At 38.6% G+C, this 15,196-nt stretch overlaps 1 protein-coding gene across 1 annotated transcript; it reads right to left on the bottom strand.

Moving 5' to 3' along the window:
• Nucleotides 1–2,112: 2,112 nt before the first annotated feature.
• On the bottom strand, nt 2,113–14,319 carry LOC117411362 (cell cycle control protein 50A-like). The gene is made up of 7 exons (XM_034018745.3): nt 13,772–14,319; nt 12,770–12,889; nt 10,133–10,240; nt 8,992–9,079; nt 7,652–7,798; nt 7,358–7,564; nt 2,113–3,488 (listed from the first exon to the last, which is right to left on the bottom strand). Exons 1-7 carry the CDS (start codon nt 14,018–14,020, stop codon nt 3,295–3,297), a joined length of 1,113 nt encoding a protein of 370 aa, XP_033874636.2. The 5' UTR covers nt 14,021–14,319; the 3' UTR covers nt 2,113–3,294.
• Between the last annotated feature and the right edge of the window lie 877 nt (nt 14,320–15,196).

Here is a 15,196-nt window from a genome sequence, read left to right as displayed (position 1 = left end):
GTACACCGCCAGCTCTCTGCTTTCCTGTCCAACCACTCTCTGCTTGACCCTCTCCAATCTGGCTTCCGCTCTGCTCACTCCACTGAAACCGCCCTTCTCTCTGTCACCAACTCACTTAAGTGTGCCCGAGCTGCCTCTCTCTCCTCTGTCCTAATTCTCCTCGACCTCTCTGCTGCCTTTGACACTGTTGATCACTCTATTCTACTATCATCTCTTGCTGACCTGGGGATCTCTGGCACTGCTCTGGCCTGGTTCTCCTCCTACCTCTCCAACCGCACTTACCAGGTAACCTGGCGTGGAGCAACCTCCACACCTCACCCTCTCTTGACTGGAGTCCCCCAAGGGTCAGTCTTGGGTCCTCTCCTGTTCTCTCTCTACACCCGCTCCCTGGGCCCCCTCATCGCATCCTATGGTTTCTCATACCATTTCTATGCTGATGATGCTCAGATTTTCCTCTCCTTCCCCACCTCTGACTCCACCATCTCCTCCCGTATCTCTACCTGTCTGTCTGCTATTTCCTCCTGGATGCACTCGCATCACCTCAAACTCAACCTCTCTAAATCTGACCTCCTTTTCTTTCCCTCCTCCTCCCCCTCCTCTGATCTCTCTATCTCTGTTCCTCTGGAATCTACCACACTCTCTCCCTCTTCCTCAGCTAAAAACCTTGGAGTCACCCTGGACCCCTGCCTCTCTTATTCCCAGCACATCTCCACTCTGGCACGCACTTGCCGATTCTTCCTGAGCAACATCCGAAGAATCCGACCCTTCCTCACCAACTATGCTACCCAGCTCCTGGTCCAGGCCCTGGTACTCTCCCGCCTAGACTACTGCAACTCCCTCCTGGCTGGCCTCCCTGCGTCCGCCACCCGTCCGCTCCAGCTCATCCAGAACTCTGCTGCTCGCCTGGTGTTCTCTCTACCTCGCTTCGCCCACGCTACTCCACTACTCCGCTCGCTCCACTGGCTCCCGATCACCGCTCGCATCCAGTTCAAGACTCTTGTACTAGCCTACAGATGCCTTGATCAGACTGCACCCAGCTACCTCCAGACCCTCATCTCTCCCTACACCCCCACTCGACCTCTCCGCTCCGCCTGCACTAGAAGACTGGCTCTACCTCCGCTACGCTCCCCTGCCTCCCGAGCCCGCTCCTTCTCCACCCTTGCTCCGCAGTGGTGGAACGACCTTCCTACAGATGTCAGGACTGCCCAGTCCCTGACCACATTCCGGCGCCTCCTTAAGACTCACCTCTTCAAACAGCACCTGTAGAACTCCTCTGTTGTATCCTGGGACACTATCACCCTTCATTTAAATATGCTTTATTTTGCTCTTATCTGCCCCCTATTTTACTGCATTTAATCCTGTACCTCAGAATATTGTAATCTCCCAAGTGTTTAATCTGTAGTATTTTGTACTTAATCATATCCTGATGTAACTATCACTACTTAATCATATCCTGATGTAACTTTCACTATTATCTGCTGTATTATTGAATTGTGGTTTGTCACACTTGAGAATTATTGTATTTCTTGTTCTTATTGTATGACTTATATTGTAACACTTGAATGTATTTGTATTTGCTTGCGATTGTAAGTCGCCCTGGATAAGGGCGTCTGCTAAGAAATAAATAATAATAAAATAATAATAATTTGTCAAACATATCTCCAGAGAACCGCTAACCAAATTGTGAGGAATTTTGTAATGTTTAGAAGTTAACAATATCTACATCTAGAGTATATGAAGGTACCCTCACATTTACCCTCGCAATTGAAATATTTTTCTATTGAGTGTATCAGGGGTGGTATGGCGGTATTTGTCCCTCTATACATGAATATGTGTGGAACAGGATGGAGGCTGGGTGCAAACAGGTGGCCATGCACACCACAAGCAAGCATCTTAACCAAGATGCAATACAGCCTGATCTCATCAGCACGAGATAAAATCCACAATAGCATTACAACAGCATATGTCAATGTAGGCATGTCATTTACTTTTTTGTGTGGTGTGGAAGATGCATGTCACTGACACAGTTGTTTTTTATACCTTTTTGTATTCTAAAACCCTATCTCCTATTTCACTTTATTGACGTGAATAATTAGACCGAGTCAAGATTAGTAGTTTTCCCATCTTTTATTAAACGGCATAACTTAAAAGTAATCTCTGCAGGATAAACTACTTTTTATAATATAGTAAACCAACAGCTATACAAAGCAAAGTAAATAATTCCAATTCTCAAATAAATAACAAGGATATTGCATGTTAAGTGACAATTAACTGGTGAATTAAGGTTGTGAGTATGCTTGGTGATGTAGTTTTGAAAATCTTCAACAGTAGTATTACTTAAATTAAACATGAGCCTAAAATCAAAAGCGGTTTCAGTGGTTATATTGGTCCGAGCAATCCTTGCATTCACCTCTATCAGATTGGAATAGTTGCATTAAACTGAGTTGAAAATATCAAGTGTGCAATCATGTTTGTGCCTAAACCTGGTAAACCTACGTAACCTGAAAAAAATGTCACAATTGTTCAAGGCATACTATAGTCTACAGCAACACACTGCATACGTTAGCAGAAGCAGGGTATAATAAAACTGAATAAAAATACAGATGCACCAGATTATCTAAAATTATTAAAAGGTCAGATTCTAACCAGTGCAGTGTATTGGAAAAAAAGCATGGGAAGTAAGTTCATTTAAATTAAAAACACAAAGACTGTATATTCATTCAACAGGTAACATGCTAGATCAGCTTGAAAGCATTTCAACAAGTACATCGTCTTCAAGGAATTAAATATTAACATCTATATTCACATCATTTGTAACACAGGTTTCGTCTGAGTGTCAAATACAATCCAGCGAATCCTTATGATCTAAACTAAAGTTAAACTAGAGATGGATCATGCTCTTTGGAAATACCTTAATATCCAAATTTTGGGCGCTGTTCACAAAGCTTCAACTCAATACAAACTATTTTCAACAGTTTGATATCCTAGACTGTACCGAGTCAATCAGGAAAGGCTTTTGGTATCCTATCAATTAAAGCTTTGTCAATAAATAGACTAAGGATTTAAAGTAAACTAGTTACTTTTAGAGGGTTACGCTACATTACACACATAATCTGAAACATGCCCTTTAGTTACAACTGCTCCATCCATAGGAATAAAATAAACCATTGCATTTAAAGGACAAACAACATGTACAACAAGCGGCGATTCTAAGCTTTATTAGCTAGTGGTCCAAGCTGGGCCCCTCTGGTTGTGCGCATGCAGAACAGGTGCTTTAGGGGTGTCACTCCTCCACTAGTTGGGGATCTCTGCGCTGTTGTTGCGGTTTCCATATTTCTGATGGATAATCAGCAGGACGACGCCCAGGAAGAAGCAGACGGAGCCGACAGTGATGTAGGCAATGCCCAGAAACGGGTTCTTGCCACCCATCCAGGAGATAGTGCTCAGGATCATTCGCTTCCGCCCATCAAATCTACGCACAGGGTAATCTGAACACTGTATAGGAAAACAAGGTGCTACAATATTTGATGCTACCTACAGTTCAGAGATGTGCTCTTCAGAGTTAAATAAACTGAGGATTAATACCTACACCACACTAGCACAGTTGATAATATTCCATTAAAGCTTCAATTTTGTTTTACTCATGGTAAACATAGGCAGCTATCTGGCTGTTCATTTTCTATGTAGCATTCTTCTGACTATCGTTTTAAAATGGCTTATAAAAGCATTCCATGCTATATTTTGAAGACATTACTATAGCCAATGCATGAAAGTATTCGTGCATTTTGGTCATTTCTACAGCCCTGTGTTTTTCACAAATATGAAACAGCACGAAAAAAACAATTTTGTGAGGTTTATACAAAAATACTTTAAATAAATGCTTGCAATCGTAGTTGACAAGGCTCAGCCATTACCATGGACACGGTCTGAAGGGAAACGGAAGCTCTGGTTAGCACTTGCACAAAGCTAGAATCTGGAGCGAGTCGTTTGGGAATTAATAGTGATGGAAGAGAAGAGATGTTTGTTTCTAAAATGCCTAAATCGTGCATAACAATTAAACAACGCTGCAAAGAATCTGAGCATGAGGGAATGTATGCAGCTAATGATGTGCAGATTTTGTAACTGTCGGCTGGAATGGGAGTCGAAAGATACCGTCGTTAAGCATTAGCTGTTTATTCCTTTTAAGGAAAATACGGCTTGTTTGCTTCTATTTTGTATTAGTATGCTAATTCTTTGTTTTATTTCAAATGGTGCAAACTTTGCACTGGAGCAGATGCTGTTTTGGTTTTGAATGAATTTGAATGAACCTGCTTTGCTTAGTGTTTAAATACTGAGAAACCCCAAGTGTGCTGTATACTGCTTCAGTGCACTGGGATTGAAATACAATTTTGCTTTTTTTTAAATGAGTGGGTTGTTGTATGTGCAATTATTATGACAGCCCCACAATAGTAGTGCAGTGTAAATATGCAATTGTAGTCAAAAGTTTACATACCCCAATGAAAATGTATAATTTCTAGAAATTTCTCAAAAACAAATAATTTTAGGAAAAATCTTTTGTAGCAAAAGTTTTGCTTTGTGGATGATGAAAAGAAAAAAAAGTTACAAGAAACAGATGTCTACAAATATTTATTTCCGTTTTTTTTTGGAAAACTCAAAAAATTCTAATTCAAAAGGTATTCATACCTTTTGATTCTATAAAAGTATTGTCTACAAGGAGCTAGAAATTTCAACATGATAATGCAGAACCTAATTCTAGAAAAGCTTAGAAAATGCTGGATTATAGATGAACATCCTTAAGAGTATAAAAGGTTTAGACATAGGATGATTGCTGTCCTTTAGAAACTGTTGCGCAAACGTCGTCTTGCTATCATTGGTTGCGTTCTCGTATCCCAGTCACAGAACTTGCTGCACCGGCTGTTTGTGGCTGCTGTCTGTCTGATGTCACACACAGCTTCTAGAGAAACGCATTCTGCAGACTGTGCAGCGCAGCACACAATTTTAAACGTCCTTTTTTGTCCCTAACGGCACCTCCTATTATACAGTCATGACGCCCAGCATGTTTCATAGAGAAACTATTCACAGTAGATGTGAGATTCAGCTCAGCGATTTTAGTATGTCAGTTAAAATGCCACAATAAACTGTCAACGAAATACAGTATTAAGAACAACTAATTCATAAAAGATAAAAAGGAAAACACGCATGGTATTACGCATGGCGTAGTATTATACCCCTTCGACGTAGCGCCGTAGCAGAACCTCCAAAATCTACGTATAGGGTATGACAGTAAGGACCCCAAGGGTGTCCTTCACAGTGCCATTTAATGTCCCAACCACACTTCAAGATTAACCATCTTGAAAATAAATTAACCATGCTATTTATGAATTAACAACACTGTTCGTAAATTAACCATCTTAAAAAAATAACCAAACTGTTTATAAATTAACCATACTGTATAAATTAACCAATGAATTATTTCCTGAACAGCGCCTCACACAAACCCAGCCTGTTAATTTGCCTTTTCCTTTACTTCTATGTAAATATATTGACTCACTTGTCACACAATCCTTTACCTAGTGCAGTAGTGCACAAACTTTTTACATGCCGCCCCCCTCAATTAGCATACATTTTGTTGCGCATTTATAAATATTGACACATGGTTTTAAAAGGGAGAGGCAGCTTTTTTGTGTTACCAGTGCCAATGCGCCCAACCCCTAAAAAAAATCTTTAGAAGTTATTTATTTTTTGCATTTTAGCGATCATCAACATTAATAACCCGCTTCCGCTCAGCTTCCATTTCACTCAGCTGCCAGCGGACTTGACAAAAACATCCTCAACACAGTGAATGGTAGGTGAGGCTGCTAGACTACATGCTAATAAATAATATTAGCAAATTATCAGTGTAGACACAAATTAATGCCTGCGCATGTTTATATTAGCAGATCAAATTTTACTTAAGAAAAAACAGCGTATCAGTAATCGTACCATCAAGAAAAATATCACCGTTCACCGTGTGAATCGGCATACCCCTACTAAATCAGAACTTTTTTTGGTTAAACCTAGGAAAAAATACACAACTTACATTAAAATATTCGTGGTGGTGTTTTTTTTTTTTTTTTTACACTTCGCATTTCAGCTCTGTTCACTGCAGTTTCACCGACACTCGCCACTTCAAACAATTTCTCCGGATCTACAAGCACTAGCGTGATCGTCAACGGCTCATTTGAAAGGTAATAACTTGGACGAATTAGCCATCATTTCTGTATTTAAAAATGTCTATCCTTTTTTTTCAAAAAATGAAGAAAAAAAACTACATTTTTTACAGAAATGCATCTTTAGTCATCGTCGTGCCCCCCTTATTGACTCTCCGCGCCCCACACTGCGCACAACTGACCAAGTGGACCAGGGTCTAAAGCACAAATCCACTGCATCTGGCGCCAGTTGGCAAATAATGACACTTAAGTCACGAGGCACAATGTTTAAACTGTGGGAATACAAGGACGACTGCTGCAGCAACTATTCTATAGGGCTCTGGGGGTATAGCTGCATACATACTCTCTGTGTTCAAAATCAATACTCAAAAATAGTCTAATTGCTTTAAAAGGGTTTAACTACTGTGTAGACATGGCTGGCCTCCATCTGACATGCACCAGATCAATAATGTACAGCACAGATGAACTGCGGACTCTCTCAGTTCTGGGTAACGGTTTTGCACAGTATTATACTATCAGAGGTTGCGCTAGCTTTTCTGTTCATGCGTTTCTGAAACACACATAGCCAAAATGTTGCATCCCATCCATCAAATGTACATTTTAACACAAAGGCTAAGAAACTCCAGGGATGTGCATTTTGGTACATTTTTATGAATGTTTAAACTCTATGGCATGTAGATATAAACATATACATATAAACACAGAGACACTTTTTTTTCTTTATTATATATACTAACAGACTGTTCGCATGACAACGAGACGGGATTCTAAGCACTGTTTGTTGCCTTCATCTACGTGTGTTTTAATATTTCTGAAAACACTTGAAGAATCCTATCCTATCAGGCAAATGCCTGATTAAGAAGAAGTCTTTTAGCGGCTTCTTACTTAGCTTTCTTTATTTTACAAGGTAGTCTGTTCCAAAGTATGACAAGCAAAAGTTATCAATCAAACCCTTAATAGACAGAACACCCAATATACCAATATAGTGCTACTAGACCCAAGCCATGTAAGGTCAATGGAATCCCTTTTAACCAATTAGAAATAAACTGTTTGTTTGTGTTTGTTATCCGGTGTGGATTACATATGCCCTTAAATGAATTCTAGATTTCATTCCCATCTTTCCCATGTGATTTTGATTGAAAGGATACTGTAGGTGATCTCCAGGGTGTAGTTTCCACGTTGCAGGGTTGGTATCATGTTGTTTTTCTTCTCAATCAGACGGTAGAGTTTGCGGAAGGTGGGCAGGGCAGCAGTGCGCATCCACACAATGAAGTCCTCGTTGATAAACCCGTTGTTCTCAGGGTCTGTGTCCAGCTCATACACAGGCTTTCGCCAGTTCACAGGCTTGGAGGTACCTATAGAAAAATGCATTGGATTAATGGCCCAGAAAGAACTAACTTCAATGCCAAGTAAATTACATTATTACTAGACAGAATAACTACCTTGGAAAACAGCCGTTAGGTTAAAGTTACTTCCACCTGGGTTTCTAAATTTCACATTCTTGTCTGTCCACCAGGCAATTCCTTTCTTTATCAATGGAACTAAACTTTCAGTGCCGTTCGGATTAATGTAGTACAATGTCAGAGTGTCTGGAGGGGGAAAAAAAGCACAAATTATTTTTTAAAAAGTACTGTTTGATTACACCTTTACAAACCACAAATATTCAAAGTCATAGAATTCACTTCACTGCTGGAACAAATATATAAATAAAGAAATATATAGTCAACCTCAGTTATCTCGACATCTCACTGGGATGCCATTTAGTGCTGACTTAGCCAAGGTGTTGAGTTAACCACGGGTGCACATGAGCCATGGCATTAACATGCATGTAAGTAACAGAAATCCAAGGTATTTACAAGTTTATTTTTAGTTAAATGTCTATGAAAACAGTTGAAAGCACTGCAGTGAATGAATCAATTACAGTATACAGTACTGTACAAACTCGGTACAACTCATAGTTCGATTGAAATAAGAATTAATAAAATAACTACAGCGTTATTTTTACGAAAACAATCTAACCATAAACTGTGCACAAACTGTTCATTCTTAGTTATTGGCTTGTACTGTTTAATTTGACAGCTTAAATAGCAAGTTAACAAATGTACATTATACAGAATTAACTCGGTGAACAAAAATAACAAACTACAGTTTCACACAGAAATCGGGCATTGTCGATTGTTTCGCATGCAGAAACACACGCTTTGAAAGTTCTGCTGACAAGCTTGTTATCCCGAATAACCCGAGCTTTACGCCAATTGAACTAGAACTCATTTTTTGCTTCTCACTCATTGTGAACTGATTCTGTAACCAGCTGCACTTGGTAGGTGAATTTATGAACGATCCGCTTCCAGTCAGAGGTCAGTCACGTAAAATGAATGTCGAGTTATGCACGTATTTTATATGAAGAAAATCCGGGACCAAGACTGTCTGTCGATTTAAGTGAAGGTGCAGTTATACACCAGATAACCGAGGTTGACTGTATATAATTGTACTTCTCATAGGAAAATGACTAAAACCTATTGCCAGATAATTGCATTTAACAACTTAAAAAAAAAAAAAAAAAAACAATTAAGACTTTCAGGGTTACACAACAATTGAGCTTAGATGGTGCTTTACCCAAGAAAAGAAATAGTAAGACCTTGAATAGGTATGATGTGCTTCTCCACTCTTAGGAGGGAAGACATATGTAATGAGCCAAAAATCTAATTTAGGAATGCGTTCTTATTTAATTTTGACCCCGACTAACCTTTGTAAACGTGTGTGAATCTAATAGGATTCTTACCGTTGAACAGGCTGTTAGCAATGGCTCCACAGGGGGCTATGGGTTTGTTATCACTGGTGCGGTATGGCTCACATTCCTTGCTTGGGCTCTGTAAAAAGACAAACATGTAAACAGATCACCTCAAGCCTAAGCATTCCTGATTGAATGGAAGTTTTACAACCTGAAAAGGGCTTTACTGCTGCAGGGGGTAGTTCCCCTCTGCAACACATTTCTGTTGATTGCCCAAAGCAAGACACCCTTCAGAAATCAAGTGTCTTGCGATAGACAGTCCATTCAGCACTTTGTTGACGAGATATACACAAACTACTGTAGTACAGTATCTCATTGTGAAAAGCTTTTTAAATGTTCAAAACCCAATGCAAGTTTAACAAAATTCCTAACACACTCTTTCATAAGACGGCCTTAAGTTTTATTTAAAAAACGTTTTTGTTTAAAATTTGCAACTTAAAATATACATGTCTGTTTCTTGGAAAAGGAAAAGTTTAAAAGAGCCGTCAGTTGAGCTCTGAAAAAAAACAAAGGGCATTTAAATATCTTTAAAGTGTAATAATTCTATGGAATTGGGTTTTTACTGTTTAAAAAGCTTTAACTCACAATGTGGTGTGTACATTTACCTACACCACAGGTAAACTCGTTTTGGCTATCACCTGCCTGATGGTCCTCAGAGTGTAAGGAAATCAACAGAAATGTGAAACATTCCTCTGGAGGTTTTAGCAGAGTCCAAGAACAGTAGAAACTAGAGATATTATACAAACGACAATGTTCACACAAATGATTCACTGCTAACTTGAACACAGTTCAGGTGCACTTTAATCCACCAGCAACCACTGAGAACAAACAAAAAAGTACAACATTCTAAAACAGAACAATTCCATTACTAAAGAGAACAGATAGTTTAAGTCTGATTTTTGACCAAAACATCTTACATACATCTCAGTACCCCATGATATGTACATTTCAGTACTGAATAGAACTTTCGAAACTTCTATAAATATAAAGATTTTTTTTTTTTTTTTATGAGGGCAAACTTACTGTAATAAGGGAGTTTGTAACACATGGCAAAATCAGCTGAAATGTATTTTCCAAAGCTGTATAAGTTGGTCTCTGTTGGAGAACAGAAGTATAATGCAGCACCACTTACAGTTAAGGAGGACGTGTCTCCATTCAGCTGGCTGTCATCTCTAGATTTGACGTAACGACGGTGGTTCTGGTAGAAATTGGACAGCCCATAATACATGAAAACATCGCTCTAAACAAAAAAAACAAAACACCTTTGTCAAGCAAAGTCATTCATTTTATGCCTGAAAACTACAGTAAAAATGTTCTTCAATAACACAAATCTCCTAAAGAGAGTAACAGAAAAGATATGCTGAAAGCATGAAATAAATAAAAGAACAGATAGGTGAAATGAGATTCAACTGATAACATAACTAATTACCATACAAAGAGGACACTGTGAAGTGAAATGTTATGCAAACACTGCAAAAAAAGAAAAAAAAACATTAAATGAAATGATGTTTATTTATTTATTTAGCAGACGCCTTTATCCAAGGCCACTTACAGAGACTAGGGTGTGTGAACTATGCATCAGCTGCAGAGTCACATACAATTACGTCTCACCCGAAAGACGGAGCACAAGGAGGTTAAGTGACTTGCTCAGGGCTCAGTGGCTGAGGTGGGATTTGAACCGGGGACCTCCTGGTTACAAGCCCATTTCTTTAACCAGTGGACCATACAGGTCCTGTCAACTACTCAAACACACATTGAGAGATAGCACCAAGTTTAATGATAGATTCGTTGGTGAGGTACCAGTTTAATGTTAACACCTGAGATATGTATCTACGTCATTACAGTACAGAATTATGGTTTACTTATGATTTTTTCACTATGTGCTTAATACATGACAGGCAGTTCCAATATGTACATTATAAAAAAATTAAATCTAATCACTATCATTATATTTACTTAACCTCCCATCCATCCTATTTATAGTAACTTAGCCAAATCACTTAAAAGCTATCCATAACAAAATCACATAGAATTGCTGAAATGTCTCAGTTTCCAAAGACAGGTACATTTAGCCTATATGATCAATACATTTGCTGCTAAAGCAGTCAACTTTAGAATATCCCCATAAACGTAGGGTACAGCCTTTAACAGCAAATGAGTACAGGTATGAAATAGATCTTTTTTTGTTTTGTTTTACTTTCTAGCCTGTGGAGTTCTGAAGAGCCCTTTCATACCTAGTTCATTTGGAGAAATTAATTCCCACTAGAGTTCAGTTAACACCCAATGTTGGTTCAAATATTTGTTTCGCATCACAGTGCGCACCAAATAAGGGGACAAGGATTCACTTGAAAAGGTTGTCTTGGCTTGATTGAGGGGGACTCTAATTCATTTCCCCCTCAAAGTCAGGCAGTGCAAAACCAACCGTATTTGAATTCACAACGCAGCAAAAACCAAACGTAATGCATAACCCCCAGTCCAAATACTCAAGTGTTTTTTGTTCTGTTTTATTATATTTTAGCCACGGGACATGAGCTAAGTTATTAAAAGAAAGTAGGTATAAATATACCGTTTTTCATATGAGGAGACGTTTCAGACAAAAGTGTGTCATGCAGAAACCAAAGCCATTTATATACGGAACATCTAACAACAATAATAAAATACGTACAAAGACTGTACACATACAACGCCTTAATGGTTTTACTGAGTCAGGAATTAACTGAAATAATTGAATATGCACGTGGATTTTGTGCTATATAAATAGGGCTTGAAGTTTTCCAGCACCCACAGAGCCGGTGCCGGTGTAAAATGTGTATGTGTGTAGTCTTTCTACATATTTTATATATATTGTATTATTATTTTTACATGTTACATATACAAATCTCTCAATCTCTCTCTCTCATTGACAGCTAGTACAGCGAGGCTGGGTCTGACACACCTTTGTTTATTATATACAGTGTATACCTTCACTGCATTGAACAGCAGTTTATTATATACAGTATATAGGGCAGCAGTGTGGAGTAGTGGTTAGGGCTCTGGACTCTTGACCGGAAGGTCATGGGTTCAGTCCCAGGTGGGGGACACTGTTGCTGTACCCTTGAGCAAGGTACTTTACCTAGATTGCTCCAGTAAAAACCCAACTGTATAAATAGGTAATTGTATGTAAAAATAATGTGTAAAAAATGATGTAACTGTATGGAAAAATAATGTGATATCTTGTAACAATTGTAATTCGCCCTGGATAAGGGTGTCTGATAATAAATAATAATAAATAATAATAATAATAATAATAATAATAATAATAACCTTCACTGTACTGAACAGTGATTTATTATATACAGTATATACCTTCACTATATTGAACAGCCGTCTGACAGCACATATCCAGACGATCAGGTTCACTTGCAAAAATTGCAGTGGAACGCAAACTAACTCTGGCACGATTACAGTAGTGAAGAACCCAGTAAAGCAAACTTGCATTCACTTGGAGGCGAACTGAAGTTCGTTTGAAATGTTCTGGTCTGAAACCAATCGAAGCAAAATGGCAACATTTCAGTTTGTTTTGAAGTGAATTCTAAATCTAAAACTGTTAAAGCTCTCAAGAATCATGTCTACACTCCAACGAAGCTGGAGCACCAGAGTGGAGCCATTAACCAGCCTCCCTTTGCAACTCAAACGAAAATTTAAGAAGAATACATTACTTAAGATAACAATAATTCACGTCCATGCTACAGTAAGTAGCTCTAAGTCTTGCTCTGGATGGAGGTGTTACCTCAAATGACTGCTCCAGTGTGAAGGGGACTTTACATATACAGGGCTTCGTGCTGTTCCAGGTCAATGTCTGAGAGCAGTTGTAGCACTCACTGGCTGGGTCAATACCAGTATAATCAATCTGTAACATGGAAAACACAGAGATCACACAATTAAATGACAGTACAATGCATTTATAAAAACAGATTGACTGCTGTAATCTCGTTTTGTTTAGATTACATAAATGTATTCATTTGGTAGCCTTCAGGGCCAAGACAGGCACATTTCAATAGTGCAAGTACATCTGTAAACTACAATCCAAATGGATTATACAAACTAAAATAAAAACGTTTCTAATAGCGGTTAGCTTGCATGGTGTATGGTCTACTCTACTGTATGTATGAAACACAGCTGTATCCCTAATGACTCCCACTATAACCCAACTTTGACTGTTGATACATTGGAGAGTGAATTTGCAATATGTAAACATTTCCAAAGCACTACATTTTCAGTATTTTGTGGCCAATGATGTAAGATTTATCGCTTTCTTTTCTTTAAATACTAAAAACAGTGAGTTTCCCTAGAAATGCACAAATGATTCATCGCGTGTAACCTAACTTGCAAAACGTTCAATACCATACTGAACTCTGCTATAGCAATGGGTTTATGTATTTGTGGACCACGGTTACAGTATGAGCAATTCACTGTATGTCTGCATTGCGGATGTTGAATCCTTTGATACACCGCATAACAACACCGTTGATACAGAATCAAAAATAAATAATATAATAAATGTGTGTTTCTCGCTGTAAAAACGGCTAGTGTTATTGTAATTTTTACAGTGCAATATTTGAATATTATTTTTGCAGACTGTCAGACACACAAACATAGTTCACTAAAAATAAAATGAAAAAACAACAACAGGTTGTAAATACGTAGTTCGGGTTCACTATGAAAAGCAACCACTTCATACTTTCTCCTAGAATTCATCTAAACGCGCTAATGAAGGTTCTGTGTACGGTACCTCAAATTCCTTGATGTTATTGGAAGTTACGAAGAGGCCGATTCCGATAGGAATGAATATCAGACCGATCACAAAGAAGGCAGGCAGGACGGTGCCTGCGGTGAGAATGGGCTGCCAGGCGGGCAGTCTCTGCTGCTTGAACGCGGTGTTGTCCGGCTTCTTGCTCTTCCCAGCCCCTACGCCGCCGGACCCCGCGGCACCAGAGAGCTGTCCGTCTTCTTCTTTCGCGTTGTAGCTCGACGCCATCATGTTGTTTGTAGTTTATTTATAATTAGGATACATGGACAGTGCAGCGCGTTATAAAACACAGTCCCACAGGATTCTGACGAACTTCAAAACACACAACACATAAACACATATAAATAAATACCTGCTTGTGTGACAGGGTGTTACTATCAGGAAATACAAACGCTGTTCACCAGAAAACAAGTAAGAAAGAAACACACGGAAGAAACCAAGGGAAGCAGCAACCACTGCACTACTGCGTGCTGACGTCCTCGTGATGTCAGTGCGTAAGTGTTGAAGCTGTGCAGGATGGAGTGATGGAGTGATAAGCACAGTTAGTCATTGCAGTTCAGTTTGAAATACAATATAATATTACAGAAAGCGATATTTCTTTGTAAATGTCTTCACCACTGTAATTTATGAATCAGTCCTTTTTGCATGTGATTGGTTGAAACCAAAAACAGATCCATCTATTGCCCCCGTGATGCTGTTTATGGAAAAACAGTTCTTTTTGTTTATTTGTTGTTTTTTGTTTGTTTGTTTTTATAAACGTCCTCAAATTAAAATCATCTCTCTGAACGTCCTTCCACACAGCAAAGCACAATGGTAGACAACAGAAAATGAATTTTCAAAATATACATGCTGCAAACACTAAAATCGTAATAAAACGTTCGCGTTCAGTCTGTTCTAACATCAATCTCTTTCCTACTTTCACCTGAAGAAGAGACCTTTAGGTCTCAAAAGCTTGTGATTAATTATGATTTAGTTAGTCCAATAAAAGATATCACATCTCCTTCTCTTTGTCTATTTTCTGACTTCCTAAAATCAAACTATTTGCCGCAGTGAGAAAGTCAGACGAGCAGTTCTATCCCCAAAAACGTAATGACTGCGCTGTGGACTTCATGATTTAAAACAAGTCTGGACTGCAGACCTCGGCTCATAGTGTGAAACTGAAGACCTCGGGAAGAACTGTATTTACCAGCCTGTAATCTGGATAACAGAGATCCGGATTTTACTTTTTATCTGGATTGTTTTGATGAGGTTTTTCAGAAATTGTCACTGCTGGATTACATTTATCCAGATTATAAATAATTATGATTACAAAATCTTTTTTTTGTTTGTTTTTTCTTTAAGTAATTTCGATCACAAAATATAGGAGTACAAAACCCAGATCACTGTTATCCAGATTAAACATTTTGA

This window comes from Acipenser ruthenus, chromosome 6, assembly GCF_902713425.1.
Source record: "Acipenser ruthenus chromosome 6, fAciRut3.2 maternal haplotype, whole genome shotgun sequence".
In the NCBI taxonomy this organism is placed as follows: domain Eukaryota; kingdom Metazoa; phylum Chordata; class Actinopteri; order Acipenseriformes; family Acipenseridae; genus Acipenser; species Acipenser ruthenus.
Note: the sequence above shows the minus strand (reverse complement) of the source record. Positions and strands in the feature narration are given on the sequence as shown.